At 62.8% G+C, this 14627-nt stretch overlaps 1 protein-coding gene across 3 annotated transcripts; it reads left to right on the forward strand.

Moving 5' to 3' along the window:
• The first annotated feature begins 1959 nt into the window (after nucleotides 1-1959).
• TRIT1 (tRNA isopentenyltransferase 1) lies at nucleotides 1960-14093 on the forward strand. 3 transcript variants are annotated; one of them, XM_072027329.1, is made up of 11 exons: nucleotides 1960-2182; nucleotides 5553-5648; nucleotides 6082-6180; nucleotides 6379-6527; nucleotides 7329-7471; nucleotides 7745-7856; nucleotides 8137-8249; nucleotides 9144-9221; nucleotides 10616-10725; nucleotides 11051-11168; nucleotides 13496-14093. In XM_072027329.1, the coding sequence occupies exons 1-11, from the start codon at nucleotides 2006-2008 to the stop codon at nucleotides 13720-13722; spliced, it is 1422 nt and encodes a 473-aa protein (XP_071883430.1). In that variant the 5' UTR covers nucleotides 1960-2005; the 3' UTR covers nucleotides 13723-14093. The 3 variants fall into 3 exon arrangements, with proteins under 3 accessions (XP_071883430.1, XP_038023327.2, XP_071883431.1); XM_038167399.2 differs by having other exon boundaries at nucleotides 1961-2182; nucleotides 5508-5648; XM_072027330.1 differs by lacking the exon at nucleotides 1960-2182 and adding an exon at nucleotides 5210-5479.
• The last annotated feature ends 534 nt before the right edge of the window (nucleotides 14094-14627 follow it).

The following is a 14627-nucleotide window of genomic DNA, read 5'->3' on the forward strand; positions in this document are numbered from 1 at the left end:
GCCCGGGTTGGCTTTTTCCGTGCAGGTGGCTGCGGGTTTCCATGCATTGTGCTGGGGGGGGGTGCTGTGCTGCGGGGGGTCCCACTGCTCACCCACACAAACCCACAGAGGGGTTTGCACCAGGGCTTGGCAGCCCCGCTGAGATGTGTCCCGGCTTTCTCCTGGCTATTGAAATGAGTGGCTGTGGTGGTGGGGCTGGGGTGACGAAACACCTGGCTTTTTTCCTCCTTTTAAGTGGGTTTATCCTGCGTTGGGCTTGGGGGCCTTGCTGTAACTGTACACCCCTCTAATGGGCTCGGGGCCGGCTTGGTGCTCGCTGCTGGGGCTGCGTAACCCTAGAGGTGAGCCGGGAGGGGAAGGCGACCCCCTCGCTTCCAGGGGCCTGGGAGAACTTCGTACAGCTGGATCTGCCGAGTGGGTGAAATTATATATATGTGTGTGTGTGTGTGCTCCCCCCTTCCCTGGGCTCCATGCTTCGGGGTTTTATTCATGCTGGCGGCAAAAGTCTTGCTCTAAGTGCAGGAGGGACCCGGGATCCTGTTACCGCTGAGACGTTGGGAAGGTTGCTGCAGGAGCCGCGGTCCCCCAGGGGAAACCAGCCCTAAAACACAGCGGTTCTGCACAGCAGCTCGTGGATGCCCGCTCCCTTCGCTTCCTGCGATGTTTCACGCTCTCTGCGCGTTGCATCGTGCCATGTCAGAGCGTGTTAGAGCTGTACTGAAAGGTGCTCGTGGGAGCTGCAGCTTCAGCACCGAGCAGGGTGACCTAAATCTGACACCTCGCCCGTGAGCAGGAAACAAAGCCCCGATGTACCCGGCCCTTCAGTTCCGTGGTGTGTGCGCTGCGACTCGCAGCCCGGTGCCTTGTTTCGGCTCTAGCTCACCCACCCAGTACGGTTTTCAGAGAGGTTTGCTTTTTCTGTTCATGCTGAAGGCACGCAGGATGGTTAAAGTGTTTTTTTTTGGAGGTGATGTGCAGATCCCGTGCCTGAGCTGAGCCCATCAGCAATGGGAAGCTGTTCCCAGACGGGATGGAGCAGTTTTGGTTTTACCCAAACCTTTGAGTTCTGCTAAAGCCCCTTATGTGTCCATATTTACCCCAAACTCCCCTGGTTACTAGAGCAGAGGTCTCATTGCATTGTCACGGTCAGAAAGCCAACAAAGTGCTGTCAGGTGCACAAAGAAACTCAGCCTTTTCGTCCTCCCTTGCCTGCAGGTGGCTGTGGCCATCACAGCTCGCACTGCCCGGGATTTTTTGCCATAACCACACAGTGCCCTGCTCACACTGCTCACACTCAGACCCCGCAGCACCCCCGCGGGGCCGTGCCCGCCTTCGTGCCCATCCTGGCAAATTTTTGGGGCGGCTTCTCGAGGCGCCAACACCCGCGGTGCCTGCGAGGGGGGTGACAGCTGTGTCCCTGTCCTGTCCCAGGGCAGAGGATGCTGCCCAAATCCCCCCCCCGCTGCCTCGGCGACGCATCCCTGCCTCCCCGGCCCCTGTTGCCATGGGGACAGCCGCCCCCTCCGCATCTCCCCGTGTTGCCGTGGCGACCAGTTCTGCCTCTCGGTTGCCAGGCCAGCGAGCTCCTCTGTCGCTATGGCAACAGCCCCATCTCCCCTGCCCTGTTGCCACGGCAGCAGCATCCTTCCCCCCCTCCCCGTTGCCATGGCAATAGCATCCTTCTCCTCCTGCCCTGTTGCTACGGCAGCAGCATCCTTCCCTTTGCCCCGTTGCCACGGTAATAGCATCCTTCCCCCCTCCCCGTTACTATGGCAACCGCACCCCCGTTTCCATGGCAATAGCATCCTTCCCCCCCCAGTTGCCCCCCGCCCGGGGCAGAGCCCGAAAGGGGCCGGGAGCGGGCAGCGGCCGGAGCCCCGGGCAGGAACGGGGCAGGGCCGGGCCCCGGGGCGGTGCAGGACCTCGGGGCCGCCCTCCTTCCCCGTCCTTCCCCGTCCTTCCCCGTCCTCCCCCGGCCCGCCCCCGGTCCCGCCCGCCCGTTCCTATGGCAGCCCGGGCTATGGCGGCGGCGGCGGCCGTGTTGTGCTCGGGCCGGGCTCCTCCGGGCCCTCCGCGGCCGCTCGTGGTGATCCTGGGCGCTACCGGCACCGGCAAGTCGGCGCTGGCCGTGCAGCTGGGGCTGCGCCTGGGCGGCGAGATCGTCAGCGCCGACTCCATGCAGGTACCGGGGCCCCGAGCCCGGTGTCGGTGGGGACGGTGCCGGGGGATGCTCCGGGAGCGCGGCCGCTGCGTCCCGGGAGGGGAGTTTGGGGGGTTCCGGGGGGGTTGGGGGGGGTTAGCAGCGTGTTTTGCCGGCAGGGGGGTGGAAGAGGCAGGTTTTTTGGGGAAAAGCAAGCAAACGTGTTGTGATTTTAACTCGGGAATAAAAACTGCCCCGTGCTGCTCGGTGGGGGTGGCAGCGGGTCTGTGCGACGGGACAGCACGTGGGGATGGGTGAGGGTTCGATGCAGCTGCTGAACGCCAATCCTCTCATTTCCCCATTCACTCAGCAAAGGGATGTCAGCAAAATATGGAAAATAATATAAAAATATTATCACAACCTGCTGCTTGCCAGGGACGTGGCCTGCAGCCCCCCTTCCCTGTGCGTGGTCCAGGCACCATCCCCGGAGGTCTTTAACAGACACCTAGATGTAGAGCAGGGAGCTGAGCCTCAGAGTTTTGCCTCTAATTGCTTTCGGATTTAAGAGCTTCATCACAAAATGTGGAGTTCAGCCATCGTGGGGATTGTGTTACTGTTTTAGCAATGTGTTTTCCTTCCTAATCAACGCTTTTATTATTATTTTTCTCTGATGGGAGCACTTGGGCCTGCTGTGGTGCCGGGATGCCCGCTGTGTTCGGGGGCAGCTGCTGGGAGCACGAGGCTCGTGCTGCTCCCCGAGCTCTGTGGAGGTGGCTGGGGCTGGAGGCGTGCTGTGGGCCCTCATTTCATGCCCCTGGACACTTTGAAGCGTGTGTGTTGCGCTCTGGTTGTTTCGGAGCCCTCTGTGGGAACGCAGGCACTGGGAGGCCTCTGGCTGCAGGCACCCCGTGCCCCCCAGGCCGAGTGGCTCTCGTCCTCCTTCCCTTTTAATCTCCCCCTGGTGTGACTGCGCAGCGAGAGCCGAGCAGCCCCTGGGATCTTCCTGCCTCCCGTGTGGCCTCGGCCAGCCCCCGGCTGCCTGTGGGCACGGCCACGAGCAGCACACCACGCCGTGCTGTGCCACCCCCACTGCGCCCCACTGACCCCCGTGCCCTGCTCATGCGGCCGCAGCAGCCAGCTGGGTCTGCCTCCCGGCCGGCTTTATTCCTGGGGAAGGAGCCTCGGTGCTGCACATCCCCGAGCTGGTGCCAGCGTCCTGGGTGTAGGAACCCCACTGCTCTCTCCCAGCCGACAGCTGCCCCCGACTGAGTCACCCTGAGCCCCTCTGTGCACTCGTGGCTGCTCCCCGCGGGGTGCTGCAGGGGTCTGGCAGACGCTGGCAGTGTCTGGGGGCAGCTGCTCAGGCTGGCACAGCCGGCAGGGCACCCTCTGTCTCTGGGGCACCTCCGTCAGCACCGTGGGTCACCGTGGTGAAGTTCCAGACTTAGCCGCTGCCTGCACGCGGCCCTGGTTAATCTGATGGCCCCTTAATCTCTCTTTTTGCCCTTTCTGGTGCCGGTTGTCATCCCGGGAGCTCCCTGCAGCAGCAAGCTGCTCCCCTGCAGGGTGCATCCAGCCTCGCCTCGTTCCCACTTGGGGCGTAGCGGTCACTGGAGGGTCTGGACCCTTCCTGGTCCCTCTGTCCCGTCCAGGTATTGCCCTCGGAGCAGTGATGAGGTCTTCTGGAGGCTGCTGTGTGCGCTGGGTGTGTTTGTCAGTCAGTGTGTCACCTCGGGACGTCTTAAGGGCTTTGGCAAAAGCTCTGCTGACAGCTTCCTCGTGGCAGGGCGCAGAGAAGGGGGCGAACCTTGCCTCCGGTTCATCCTGAGCGTGCTTTGGGGCCTTCCTCCAGCCCCTGGCCGGCTGGGCCCTCCCTGGTCCCTCGTGGTGCTGTGGGGTTGGTGTGGCCACGTTGTGGGGTCCCTGCTGCGCACCCTCCGCATGGCGCGGGGCCCTCGGTGGCAGAGGTGGGAGGGCACCGCCAGGGCTAAGTATCTTTAGCCCTCAGCCTGCGCATGGTGGCTCGGAGGGCTGCTGCTCCGGGCTGCTGCTAATCTGTTTGGGGCCTTAGGAAGCACCGAGAGCTTATCTGGGCTGCTCGCTGGAAATAGAAGCGGGCAGCAGGAGGGAGGAGGGCTCGGAGCGCGGCCCGGCCAGCTGGGGGAAGGCTGTGCGCGGGAGTGAAGGTGGCCTTTGTTCCCTCCTGGCCCACACAGACACCACATTCCTCCTCCTCTTGTTTCCAGACGTCCAGGGAGGCTCTTGGTGTTTAATCTCCAGGGGAACCTTGGGGGATTTGAGCACGAAGTGCAAGCCCCAGCCCTGCCCGCGCTGTTAGGGGTGCACATCGGCTGTGACTGCAGGCAGCAGGAGCGGTGGTGCTGGGAGAGCTGGGGTGCTGGGGTGCTGGCCCAGCTGGGGCAGGAAGGCACCGAGCCAAAGTTCGTGGGGTTCAAAGGCTTTGGATCGGGATTTTGGTGTCTGCTGGAGACCTGGGCTGGATGGGCAGGTGATGGCCAGGCTGCAGGCAGCCCCGGGGTGTGTTGGCACGGAGCTGCCTCCCGGCCCCTGGAGCCAGCCGGGTGTCTGCAGGGCAGAAAGAGGAGCATTTCCCTGCCCTCCCGCTCCCCCCTCGCTTCCTGCCCCCGGGGCAGCCTTTCTCCAGGACAGTCGAGGCTGCGGTGGGAGAGGCAGGGAGGGAGCGGCCGCAGGCTGAGCCGCCCCAGCTCGTGAGACGGCTGCGAGCAGGGTTCGGGCTTCCCTGCCCCAGTAACCCCAGTTCATCCCAGCCACTGCTCCTCGCCTCCTGCCCGGATCACCTCTGCCTCACCTTGGCCTTCTGCCGGGGACCGGGGGTGGCGGCGGGTGGGGGCTGTGCTGCAGCTGGGGGCCACACTGCAGCTGGGGGCTTGGCAGCTCTTCAGGGGGATCAGGGGGAAATTTGCTCCTGGGCGATGGAGGAGGCAATGGCTGTGGCTGTTTGCAGACCCTTCTCCCCACACCCGGTTTGTCCCAGGCCAGGAGCTGCCCACGTCCTCCCTGTGCCTGGCACCGCGGGCCTCGGTGTGAGGCCGGTGTCCTGCACAGCAAGAACTGCACAGCAAGAGCTCTGCGTGCCCCCTGCCTGCTGCCAGCCCCCTGGGACGGCCACCGAGCGGGTCCCGGCTCCGTCCCTGCCTGGTGATGTTTTGTCAACTCAGCCAAGCACCAGAAGAGGCATCCCGGCCCCGGCAGGAGCTGGCAGGGTTCCCCCAGGGGCCGGGGGCGGCGGGGGCAGGCTGGTGTTGGGCCTGGGAGAAGGAGCAGGGCCGGGAGGCTTCGTGGGACGCACACACAGAGGTGGGCAATGGGCTCTTCTCTTCCCCAGGTGTACAAGGGCCTGGATATCATCACAAACAAGGTTTCTCCGCAGGAGCAGCAGCTCTGCAGGCACCACATGATCAGCTTCGTGGATCCCCTCGTCTCCAACTACACGGTGGTGGATTTCAGGGACAGGGCCGTGCCTCTGATATCCTTCCAGCTGCGGGCTGCCTGGCCCGGCAGATTCGGGCTTCCCTCCTCCACAGACAGCCCTGGTAGAGAGCTCAGTGTTTGCCCCGGCCCTGGGCTCCTCGGGGGAGCCAACTTGTTTCCAGAGGATGCTTCTGGCAAGGGGGGCTCTGAGCTTCTTGCAGCCCTGGGCAGGCCCCTCGCTGCGCCCAGCCGTGCTGAGCCGGGTGCTGCCCTCCCTGGCGGTCCCTGCGTGTCCCTGAGACTTGGTGGCACGGGTGGGGGATGAGGGCGAGCCACGGCCCTGCTCTGCAGCCTCAGAGGCTCTGTGGGCTGGGAGGGGGGGGTCTGGGCCCCAATGTCGTGGGGTGGCCACAGGGGTCAGGCCCAGCAGGCGCTGCCTGCAGCCCTCCGCACCCTGCGCCTCTGCTTGTGCTCCCTGACTGCGGCACATCGAGGACATCTTCGCCCGAGACAAGATCCCGATCGTCGTGGGAGGAACCAACTACTACATCGAGGCCTTGCTCTGGAAGGTCCTCGTCAGCACCAAGGTACCGAGCTAGGGCTGCCAGAGCCCTGGGAAGGGGGGAGCCCACGGCTGGGCATGGTGCTCCTGTGCCAAAGGGGGCAGGGAAAGCCAGAGGCTCCTCTTGCACCCCTCGGGGCTGGTCTGGGGGCTGTCCTGGGGTCTGGGGGCTGTCCTGGGGGCAGGTGAGCGGCTGTGCTCAGGGCTGCCTGGTGCCCCACAGGACAAGGCCAGCTCAGCCCCCAGCCCGGCCCCCGACAGGAAGGAGGAGCTGGAGCAGTTGGACGTTGTGGAGCTCCACCGCCGCCTGAGCCGGGTGGACCCCGAGATGGCAGCCAGGCTGCACCCCCACGACAAGCGCAAAGTGGCCAGGTGAGCCCGGTGTGCTCAGCACAGCACCCGGCCCGAGGGAGCTCCATGCCTGGGCACATGGCAGGAGGGGCTCTCCCATCCCAGACAGGTGCCCCGAGCCTGCTGGGGACCTCGCAGCACTGCTCTCAGACCCTTGGCCCCGCTGCCCCCAGCCCGAGCTGCCCTTGGGGTGCAGCACCCCATGCACGGCGGGGCTGCTCCCCAGCAGCAGGGTTTATCTGGAGCTATTTAAGGAGCAAGCTGCCGTGCTGGCTCAGTCACATACCTGAGCTGTGTGGGAACAGCAGGGCAGCAAGACCAGGCTTGCTGCTTCCTCGGGCCCATCCCGGCCGAGCCCTGGCCTGGGGGGAGCAGAACGCCACCCACCCCGTTCGCACGGTGGGTGCGGGGGGACGGGGAGGGCTGGGGCACGCCGTGCACCTTCCTCCATCCCCCTGGCAGGGCTGGGCTGGGGCGAAGCTTCGCAGCCTCCCGCAGCGCTGGGCCCTTCCCCACAGCCCTGCCTGGGAAGGGAAGGGCTGGAGCCAGGGGCCCGTCCCCTGCAGGGTTTGTGCCGCTGCCAGGCAGGAGGGGGTGGCTGCGCTCTGGGCTCCCGGGGTGCCATCGCCGTGCCCCCGGGACCTGGGTGTGCTCAGGGTGCCAGGCACGGGAGGGGGCAGAAACCTGCCCTCCCCCCCACATGAGAGGGCTGGATCGCGGCGGGTGTCTGCGGTTCCTTGTGCTGCAGCCCCCGGGGCTGCTAGGGGAATGGGAACGCTCGTCCTCACCCAGCCTCTGAGCTCTGTCTGTCTCTGCTTGCAGGAGCCTCCAAGTGTTTGAAGAGACAGGGATCCCCCACAGTGAAATCCTGCACCGGCAGCAGGAGGAGGAAGGCGGAGGACCCCTGGGGGGGCCCCTGAAATACCCAAATTCTTGTATCTTGTGGCTCCATGCAGATCAGGCAGGTGAGGGTGGGCTGTGCACAGCCCCTGGCTGAGTGGGCGCAGCGAGGGGGGCGAGGGCTGGCTCCCTGCTCCTGCCCCAGCCTCTTCCCTGCACGAGGCAGCAATTCCTTGGCACCAGCAGCAGCGGCAGGGGAGTCGCTCCCCCCGTCTGCTGGGCTCTGCCTTCCTCGGCTGGGCTGGGGGTGCCAAAGGTCCGGCTCTGGGCCCCCCGAGAGCACAGCTCAGCACCTCCTGCCCTCCTCCTCCTCCTCCTCCTCCTCCTCCTCCTCCCAGCTCTGGACCGGCAGCTGGAGCAGCGTGTGGACGACATGCTGGCCGCGGGGCTGCTGGAGGAGCTGCGGGACTTCCACCGCCGCTACAACCAACAGAAGGTGGCCGAAAACCGGTGGGTGAGACCCCAGCTCCCCCTGCTCCCAGTCCCCCCTCCCTGCCTGGGGAGGTTTGCAGCAGCCAGCTCCTCTCCCTGGCCTTCCCTGCCCGTCCTTAGCCCAGGGCTGGCCAAACAGCAGCCCCCTGCTGGGGCTCGGCTCTGGATTTAGTTTTTCCAGACCTCCTCCAGACCAGAGCTGGGCGGCACGCAGGGATCCTGGCTGTTCCTGGAGGACTGAGATCTCCCCGTCCTGAAGGAGACGGCCCTAACCCCTGCCTGTTGCCTTGCTCTCCAGCCAGGATTACCAGCACGGCATCTTCCAGTCCATCGGCTTCAAGGAGTTCCACGAGTACCTCGTCAGCGAAGGGAGCTGCTCGCCCGAGACCAGTGCCCTGCTGCTGCAGAGAGGTGGGAGCAGCGCCCCGCGTGCCCCCCGTCCCCCTGCCCCACACGGAGCTGAGCTCAAACCCGGGGCAGGTCCCACAGGGGCTGAGCTGCACCTTCCTGCACACAATTTGCACTTTGAGGCCCGAGGGGCAGAGGCTGCAGTGCCCCAGAGCACCCCTGAGCACCCCCAGAGCAATTCCTGCCTCCTGCCCCACTGGGGGAGCTGCGATCTGGAGCAGCAGTAACGTGGGTGAGGGGATCCTGGCTGGGCAGCGAGAGGGATAGGGAGAAGAAATGAAACAGAGCTCAGAAAGTCCACGCAGACCCTGCTGTTAGGGGAGGAGGGAGCTGCGCTGCTCAGCACGGTCCTGGGCAGTGTCAGGCCATTGGGGAGGGTTTGGTGCCAAGTGGAGCTGGAGGCCGAGGAAACCATGGATGTGATAAAGGGCTTGAAAACAAGTCTGGTGCAGAGGGGGCTTGTTGTGTCTGCGAACAGGGAGATTACAGAGGGATACGATAAGTCCGGCACTAAATATTGAAAGGCTGCACAGTGGGAAACCGTCCTCGGGGCCTGCTGCAAACACAACGAGGAGTCCTGGGCTCGGTCTGGGCAGAGAAGTGTTCCCGTGAGGTGTCAGGAGAACCGTGCAGCCCTCAGAGGTTGTCCTTGTCCATCCCTTTTGGGCTGTCTCTGCTCTGTCCGGCAGGGTTTGGTGGCTTTGCTGTGACTGCTGCTCGCTGCTGGCTTGGGGACCTCCCAGCTGGCACCACAAACCCTTCCCTCACACCAGCACGGTGCCCCCAGAACAAACCTTCCTTTCATGTGCTCCCCCGTGCCAGATCCAGCAGCCTCTTCTCGCCCCACTCGTGGAGCTGTGCCCAACTCCGGGCTTTTTGCTTCTTCTGTTTTCCAAGGGATCCAGGCCCTGAAGCAGGTGACCAAGAGATACGCCCGGAGGCAGAACAAATGGGTCCGCAACCGCTTCCTGAGACGTGAGTGCTCTGCCCCCGCGCTGCCTCGCCACCTCTGTCCTCACATCTCCCTCCTGGCTGTGTGCTGTGCGCGTTCACCTCGCCCCAGGACGCTCACAAAGCTGGCTCCTTCCCCCTGCTGCTACCCCTGGGTGCTCGTCAAGGGAGGATTTTCCCCTCCCAAGAACAAAGCAAGCAAACGCTCAGCCCCGTGCCCAGGTGACGATGGCCGCAGTGTCCCTGCAGCCTCCCCCCGATGGCTCCCAAGAGGCTGGGGGGGGCGCCCAGCAGCACCCACACGCTCGCCCCCTGCACGGCCGAAAAGCCCAGCTGGCAGCTGCCCTGGGATTAGGAGCGGGAGCCCCTGGGCTGCTCTGGGCCCTGCTGGCTGCGGTGGCAGGGAGCCAGCAGGACTGCCCTGCCCCAGCCCCAGCCTTGGAGCAGGGCCAGCAGCAGCAGCTGGGAGCCGGGCACTTGTTGAAAGCTGCTCGGTGGGGGCAAAACAACAACAACAACAAGAAAAGAAAAAAAAAGGCAGGGGGGGAACTCGAGTCAAAAGACGGGCTTTGATCTGGGTGCAAAAGCTTTCCGGCAGCCGTGTGCTTGGTGGCTGTGGCTCACCTTCCTGGTGGCAGGTGTGCTGCAGATCGGCGCTGTCGGGAGCCTGGTGGTGGTGCCAGCAATAAAGGCAGCACCTGCTGGGGCCGGCATGCGGCCCCTTTGATGGCTTTGTCCCTGCGGGGCTGATTGCTGCGGGCAGGGGAGCCGTGGTGGGGCGGCGACATCACTGGTGGGAGCGGGTGCTCCCCATCTGCAGCCTCCTCACCTCGCGGGGCTGCAGCCAGCACCCTGTGCCCTCGTGCTGGGCTTGGGGGGACCAGAGGGGTGGCTCTGAAACTGTCTGGGCAGGTGGAAGCACTGGTAAAGCACTGCTGTGTCCTGCTGTGAGCTGAGCGTGTTGGCCCCTGCAGGCAGCTCCAGCTCTGAGCTGTGAGCTGATCAGGAGCCTGCACCAGCAGATCCCCACTCAGGCTCCATGGGTGCATCTCCTTGTCAGCACGGCTTTGCTTCATGCCTGGATCTAGCTTTTGATCTTCTGCAGCCTGCAGTGCGCTGCAGTAGCGCTGAAGCGTTTGCTCGGCGTGCTCTGATGTTGTAACGCTGTCCTGAAGGCAGGCAGCCGTGCAGATGCTCGCCCTAGGTCGTAGCTGTTCTCACAGTTTGCCCACGAGCTGAGGTCTCTGCTAATTCTGGCTCCAGAAAGGCTGCTGCTGTGCCCTTCTGAGTGCTCGATGCCAGAACAGATCCCCTGTGGCACAGCGCAGACCCCTGGGGACCCTGCTGCTGGGGGTGCTGGGGGTGCTGGGTGCCCCCAGCTGCGGTGCTGGCAGCCACCCGCCGTTGTCTCCCTGCAGGTCCTGGCCCCAACGTGCCCCCGGTGTATGGCCTGGAGGTGTCTGATCACTTGCGGTGGGAGGAGGATGTGCTGAAACCTGCTCTGGAGATCGTTGAGAGCTTCATCCAGGTACAGGATAGCCGGAGCTAACGTGCGAGCTGCGGCTGGGGAGCCCGTACTTTGATTGCTCCAGGCCCCGTAACTCAGCTCCCACAGCTGGGGCTGTCTGTGTGTGTCCAGCCCTGGGTTTGGTTACCTGCAGTGGCAGTGCTGAAGCTGAGAATTTCTCCTAATGCTCAGTACTCCGCTTGTCCTGCGTGGTAAAACTGCAGCCCCTGTCCCGCTGCCTTGGTGTCTGAGCACAGAAAATTCAGCCCGAATCCTATCCTAAGCGAGCGCAGCCACAGCGAGTCCTCTCCATAGCAAGTTATTTGGGGCATTATTTAACCCACAGGGACGTCAGCCCCCGGCGGAGCCCGTAAGGATGGAGTTCGATGCGAACGAGGACAAACGGCGTCACCGCGTGTGCGAGCTGTGCAACAGGGTCATCATCGGGGACCGGGAGTGGGCAGGTAGGGCGCAGCGGGGGGAGGAAGGCTCAGGCTGTGCCCAGGCTCTCTGCAGAGCAGGGCAGCTTCCTTGGCTGCCTGTGCCCGGCCGGCCGACCCTCGGCGCGTGATCTTGGGCTTTCAAGGACTGTTTACAGCCCGGCTGTGAAAGCAGACATTTGCGAGCCCAGGGGGGGGAGCAGGAGCTGTGCCACAGCAGCCATCTGCCGGGCTGCCCCCCTTCCCCGGCTGCCAGCCTGCCAGACGCGGGGGGCTCAGCGCAGCATCAAACCTCCGAGCTGCCCGTGTTTAGTCTGGGCTGCTGGCCCCTTTCGGCACTTCAGACACTTTGTCAAAAGGCAGGGAACAAATTTATTCCCCCTAAAACGTTGTTGCGTAAAGCGGAAGTTTCTTGATGTTTTTAATAGCTCAGTTACTCTCCAATATTTCCTATTTGTGTATTCTTCCTATTTGTGTGTTTTTCAAAAAGAAAAAAAGTATTCCTAGCTGTAATGGCAATAGGAAAGGATTTTCTATTTTCAATAGACTTACTTTTAAAAGAGCTCAGTTGGAATCAGATTAACTCAGTGAATTTATCTGCACTGCGAGGCTCATGCTGAGAACCAGAAACAAAAAGCAGCCGAGAGGCTGGCAGCAGAAATGAACCTGGTAAATCTCCGCGTGCTGCCCAAGTGCAGAGACAATGCACAGAGAAACTGTGCCCAGGCTTTGAGCGAGCCGTTTATCCCGATCGATCTGGGGAGCTGCCGAAAGCAGCTGGGAGGTGGCTCAGAGCAGGGAGCTCGTTACAGCGAGAGCAGTTTAATTGCTGCAGCCAGTCTCAGCTGCACCAGCTCTGAGGTGCTCCGAAGAAGCTCTGCCTGCTGCACAACTGGGGGCTGTGGAAGCGGTCAGGATCCCTGCAGCCTTCCAGCTCCACAGGGTTTTTGGCAGAGCTGGAACTCCTCAGGATACCCCAAACTCCCCAGCAGTGACTGCCGGCCCCCTGGGGATGTTGTTCCAGGTCCTGTGCGAGGACACCTTTCTGAGCCCACCCCAGCTGGGTGTTCTCTGCATCTTGCTGAATTTGGCTCAAATCTTCAGACGGCAGGAGAAAAAGGGCCCCAGACCTGGGTGTAACTGCAAAATGTGAGAGCTCAGAGGGAAGTGAAAACAGCAGTGGGGGCTGAGTCAGTCTGCAATCTGGTCTGCTTCCCTAGGACAAGTTACAGATAGTTCTGGGAACTGCTTCCCAGTCCCTCGCTGGCTCTGGAAGGTTTTTACATTTTATCTAACTTTGCAATTTGTATGGACTTCAAAGAGCACGCCTCCCCAGGCACCAGCTGAAGTCAGTGCTTTTTGCAGCCGCTGCAAGCTTTGGAGTTGCTTGCAACAAATTGCAAGAGGTGAGACTTCATTTCAGGCTGGGGTGACCCTACAGCGCTGTGATAAAGCAGCAGCTTTGCATGTCATTGCAGCCTTTGGCAGAAAAGGACTGCAAAGCACCTCGGGGCCTCGATTCGGCAAACACATCCCCTCGTTTAATTAAGGCCCTGCTTGGAAAGTTTGCTCTTTAATTGCTGCTCTGATCTCTTGGAAACAGCAAAACCGCCCTGCTAGGATGTTACATGGGTCTGCTTAGACAAAGCGTCTTCTGTTTAGATAACGCCAGCGATACGGGAGGTTTTGCTGCCCGTAACTCGGTGATTTTAAGCAGAAACGCAGCTCTCTCTCCCCCGGTGTGTCAGTACAAGCTGCTTCCCCGGGGTCACGCCTCTGTTCCCTCGGAGCCCCGGTAGCTGTGAGCCGTGCCCTGCGGCCATGCAGAAGCTGGGCTGTGCTCCGGGCGCCGTGGCCGTGCTGGGTGCGGGTTATCCCCATGCTGCGGCGCAGGCGGCTGGGCTGGGCTTACAAATGATCCTGGCGGTGTTCCACGGGCTGGGGGCGAGTTGCACAACCTCGCCTGCATCCTGCAAGGTGCCGCCCGTTGGGTAACACTCGCCTTTCTTCTCTGCTCTCGGCGCTTGGGTCTCAGCTCAGAGGTGCTGGGGTGTTGAACCCTGGCGGTCTGGAGCTTTCTGTGTACAGACCCCGGGGATTTTTCCCTCTCCCAGTCCTTCCTCTGCTCGTGACAAGGCTTGAAGGGGTTGTTCCCCTTGGTGCCCTGATTATTTGGCCTGGAAGTGCCCTGAGAAACAGCCAGGGCAGGGCCGGGGAGTTCATTTTTTTGTGGGAATGGCCTTGAGTGGGAGAACGGGAACGGAGGGTGCTCTGCACCCACTGGGGCTCGGTTCGGGCGTTCCCTTCTCCACGCTCCCCAGAGCTAAATGCTTGTTTGCCTCTTCCACCAGCTCACACGCGATCCAAATCCCACCTGCACCATCTGAAGAAGAGCAGGAAGCTGGAGGCTGCCAGCCGTGCTGCAGGGGGGGACGCAGAGGGCACCGAGACCTCGGGCGAGGAGCGTAGCGTGCCTGTGCCACGGGCTTGGAGCCGGGACGGCGAGGAGGCACCGGGCCCCGGGTGGGCTCAGCCCGAGCGAGCTGAGACACCGCGGGGGGACGAGGCGGGTGTGTGAGTGACAAAGGGACAACCCGAGGCTGTGTCCGAGCCTCTCACGTGGCCTTGTCCTGCTGTGTTTCTGTGCTTCTGCACCTGGAAAAGGCTGGGCCAGGGGCAAGGCTGCGGGGAGCGTCCTCCCGTGCCCAGCGTTAACTCCTGCCCGAATCGCAGCGTTGTCCTTGGGGGGGTCGAGCCCCTCCCGCTGGCATGCGGACGTGTTGTTCTCAGGGACACAAACACCCTGCACTCCCCCGGCTTGGCCAGGAGTGCAGCTCAGGGGCTGAGTGAGTTCTTACTGCCTTTACTGTGGAGAGGAGATTTTTTTGCTTTTATATGGAAATAAAGCCGCAAGATGATGGCGGGTTCCCCCGCCTGTTAAAAAGTTCATCTTTCTTGCTCTCTATTTTCAGCCGGCCCAGGTTCCCTGCTCCAGGCACACACGGGGCAGGATGTCCAGCCCTGGCCCCTTCTCCCAGTCACCTTTCCTGCAGCTCCTGGAGGAGCCGAGCAGATGTTCCCAGCTCGGCGGAGGCCGGGCGCTCCGTATGCACGTAGCAGGTGCAGAAAGAGCTGGCACCTGTTAAACAGGAATTGGGAATGATCTCATCGGGTTTGCAACAGATGAGGCTGTCCTAGTTAGAGCTGAATTCCCGGGGGTTTACACTGTGGTTTGGCAGTGGGAACTGGCCCTGCATTTGAATCCCTGCTGCTGAGCAGCGCATTCCTCGTGCCGCGGGGCTGTCTCGGCGTTGTTCCTGGAGGACGCGAGCGCCCTCGGCACCACCTCGCTCCCCAAGGGGCCGCTCTGGTGAAAGCCACGAGGGCCCTTTCCAGGATGTGTGGAATTCTTCTGGCAAGGGCAATCACGATGGTCCCCCCTGGGGATGGGAGAGCACAGATTTCTCCTTCAGCTGCTCACGA

Source organism: Anas platyrhynchos, chromosome 24 (assembly GCF_047663525.1).
Source record: "Anas platyrhynchos isolate ZD024472 breed Pekin duck chromosome 24, IASCAAS_PekinDuck_T2T, whole genome shotgun sequence".
NCBI classification, from domain to species: domain Eukaryota; kingdom Metazoa; phylum Chordata; class Aves; order Anseriformes; family Anatidae; genus Anas; species Anas platyrhynchos.

Bases quoted from the DNA above. Each gene is read 5' to 3' on its own strand.
- TRIT1 (XM_038167399.2), top strand. From the start codon at position 2,006: ATGGCAGCCCGGGCTATGGCGGCGGCGGCGGCCGTGTTGTGCTCGGGC. The intron at 5,649-6,081 runs ATATCCTTCCAG...TGACTGCGGCAC, and splicing joins GGGACAGGGCCGTGCCTCTG to ATCGAGGACATCTTCGCCCG. The intron at 10,726-11,050 runs GTACAGGATAGC...TTTAACCCACAG, and splicing joins TCGTTGAGAGCTTCATCCAG to GGACGTCAGCCCCCGGCGGA.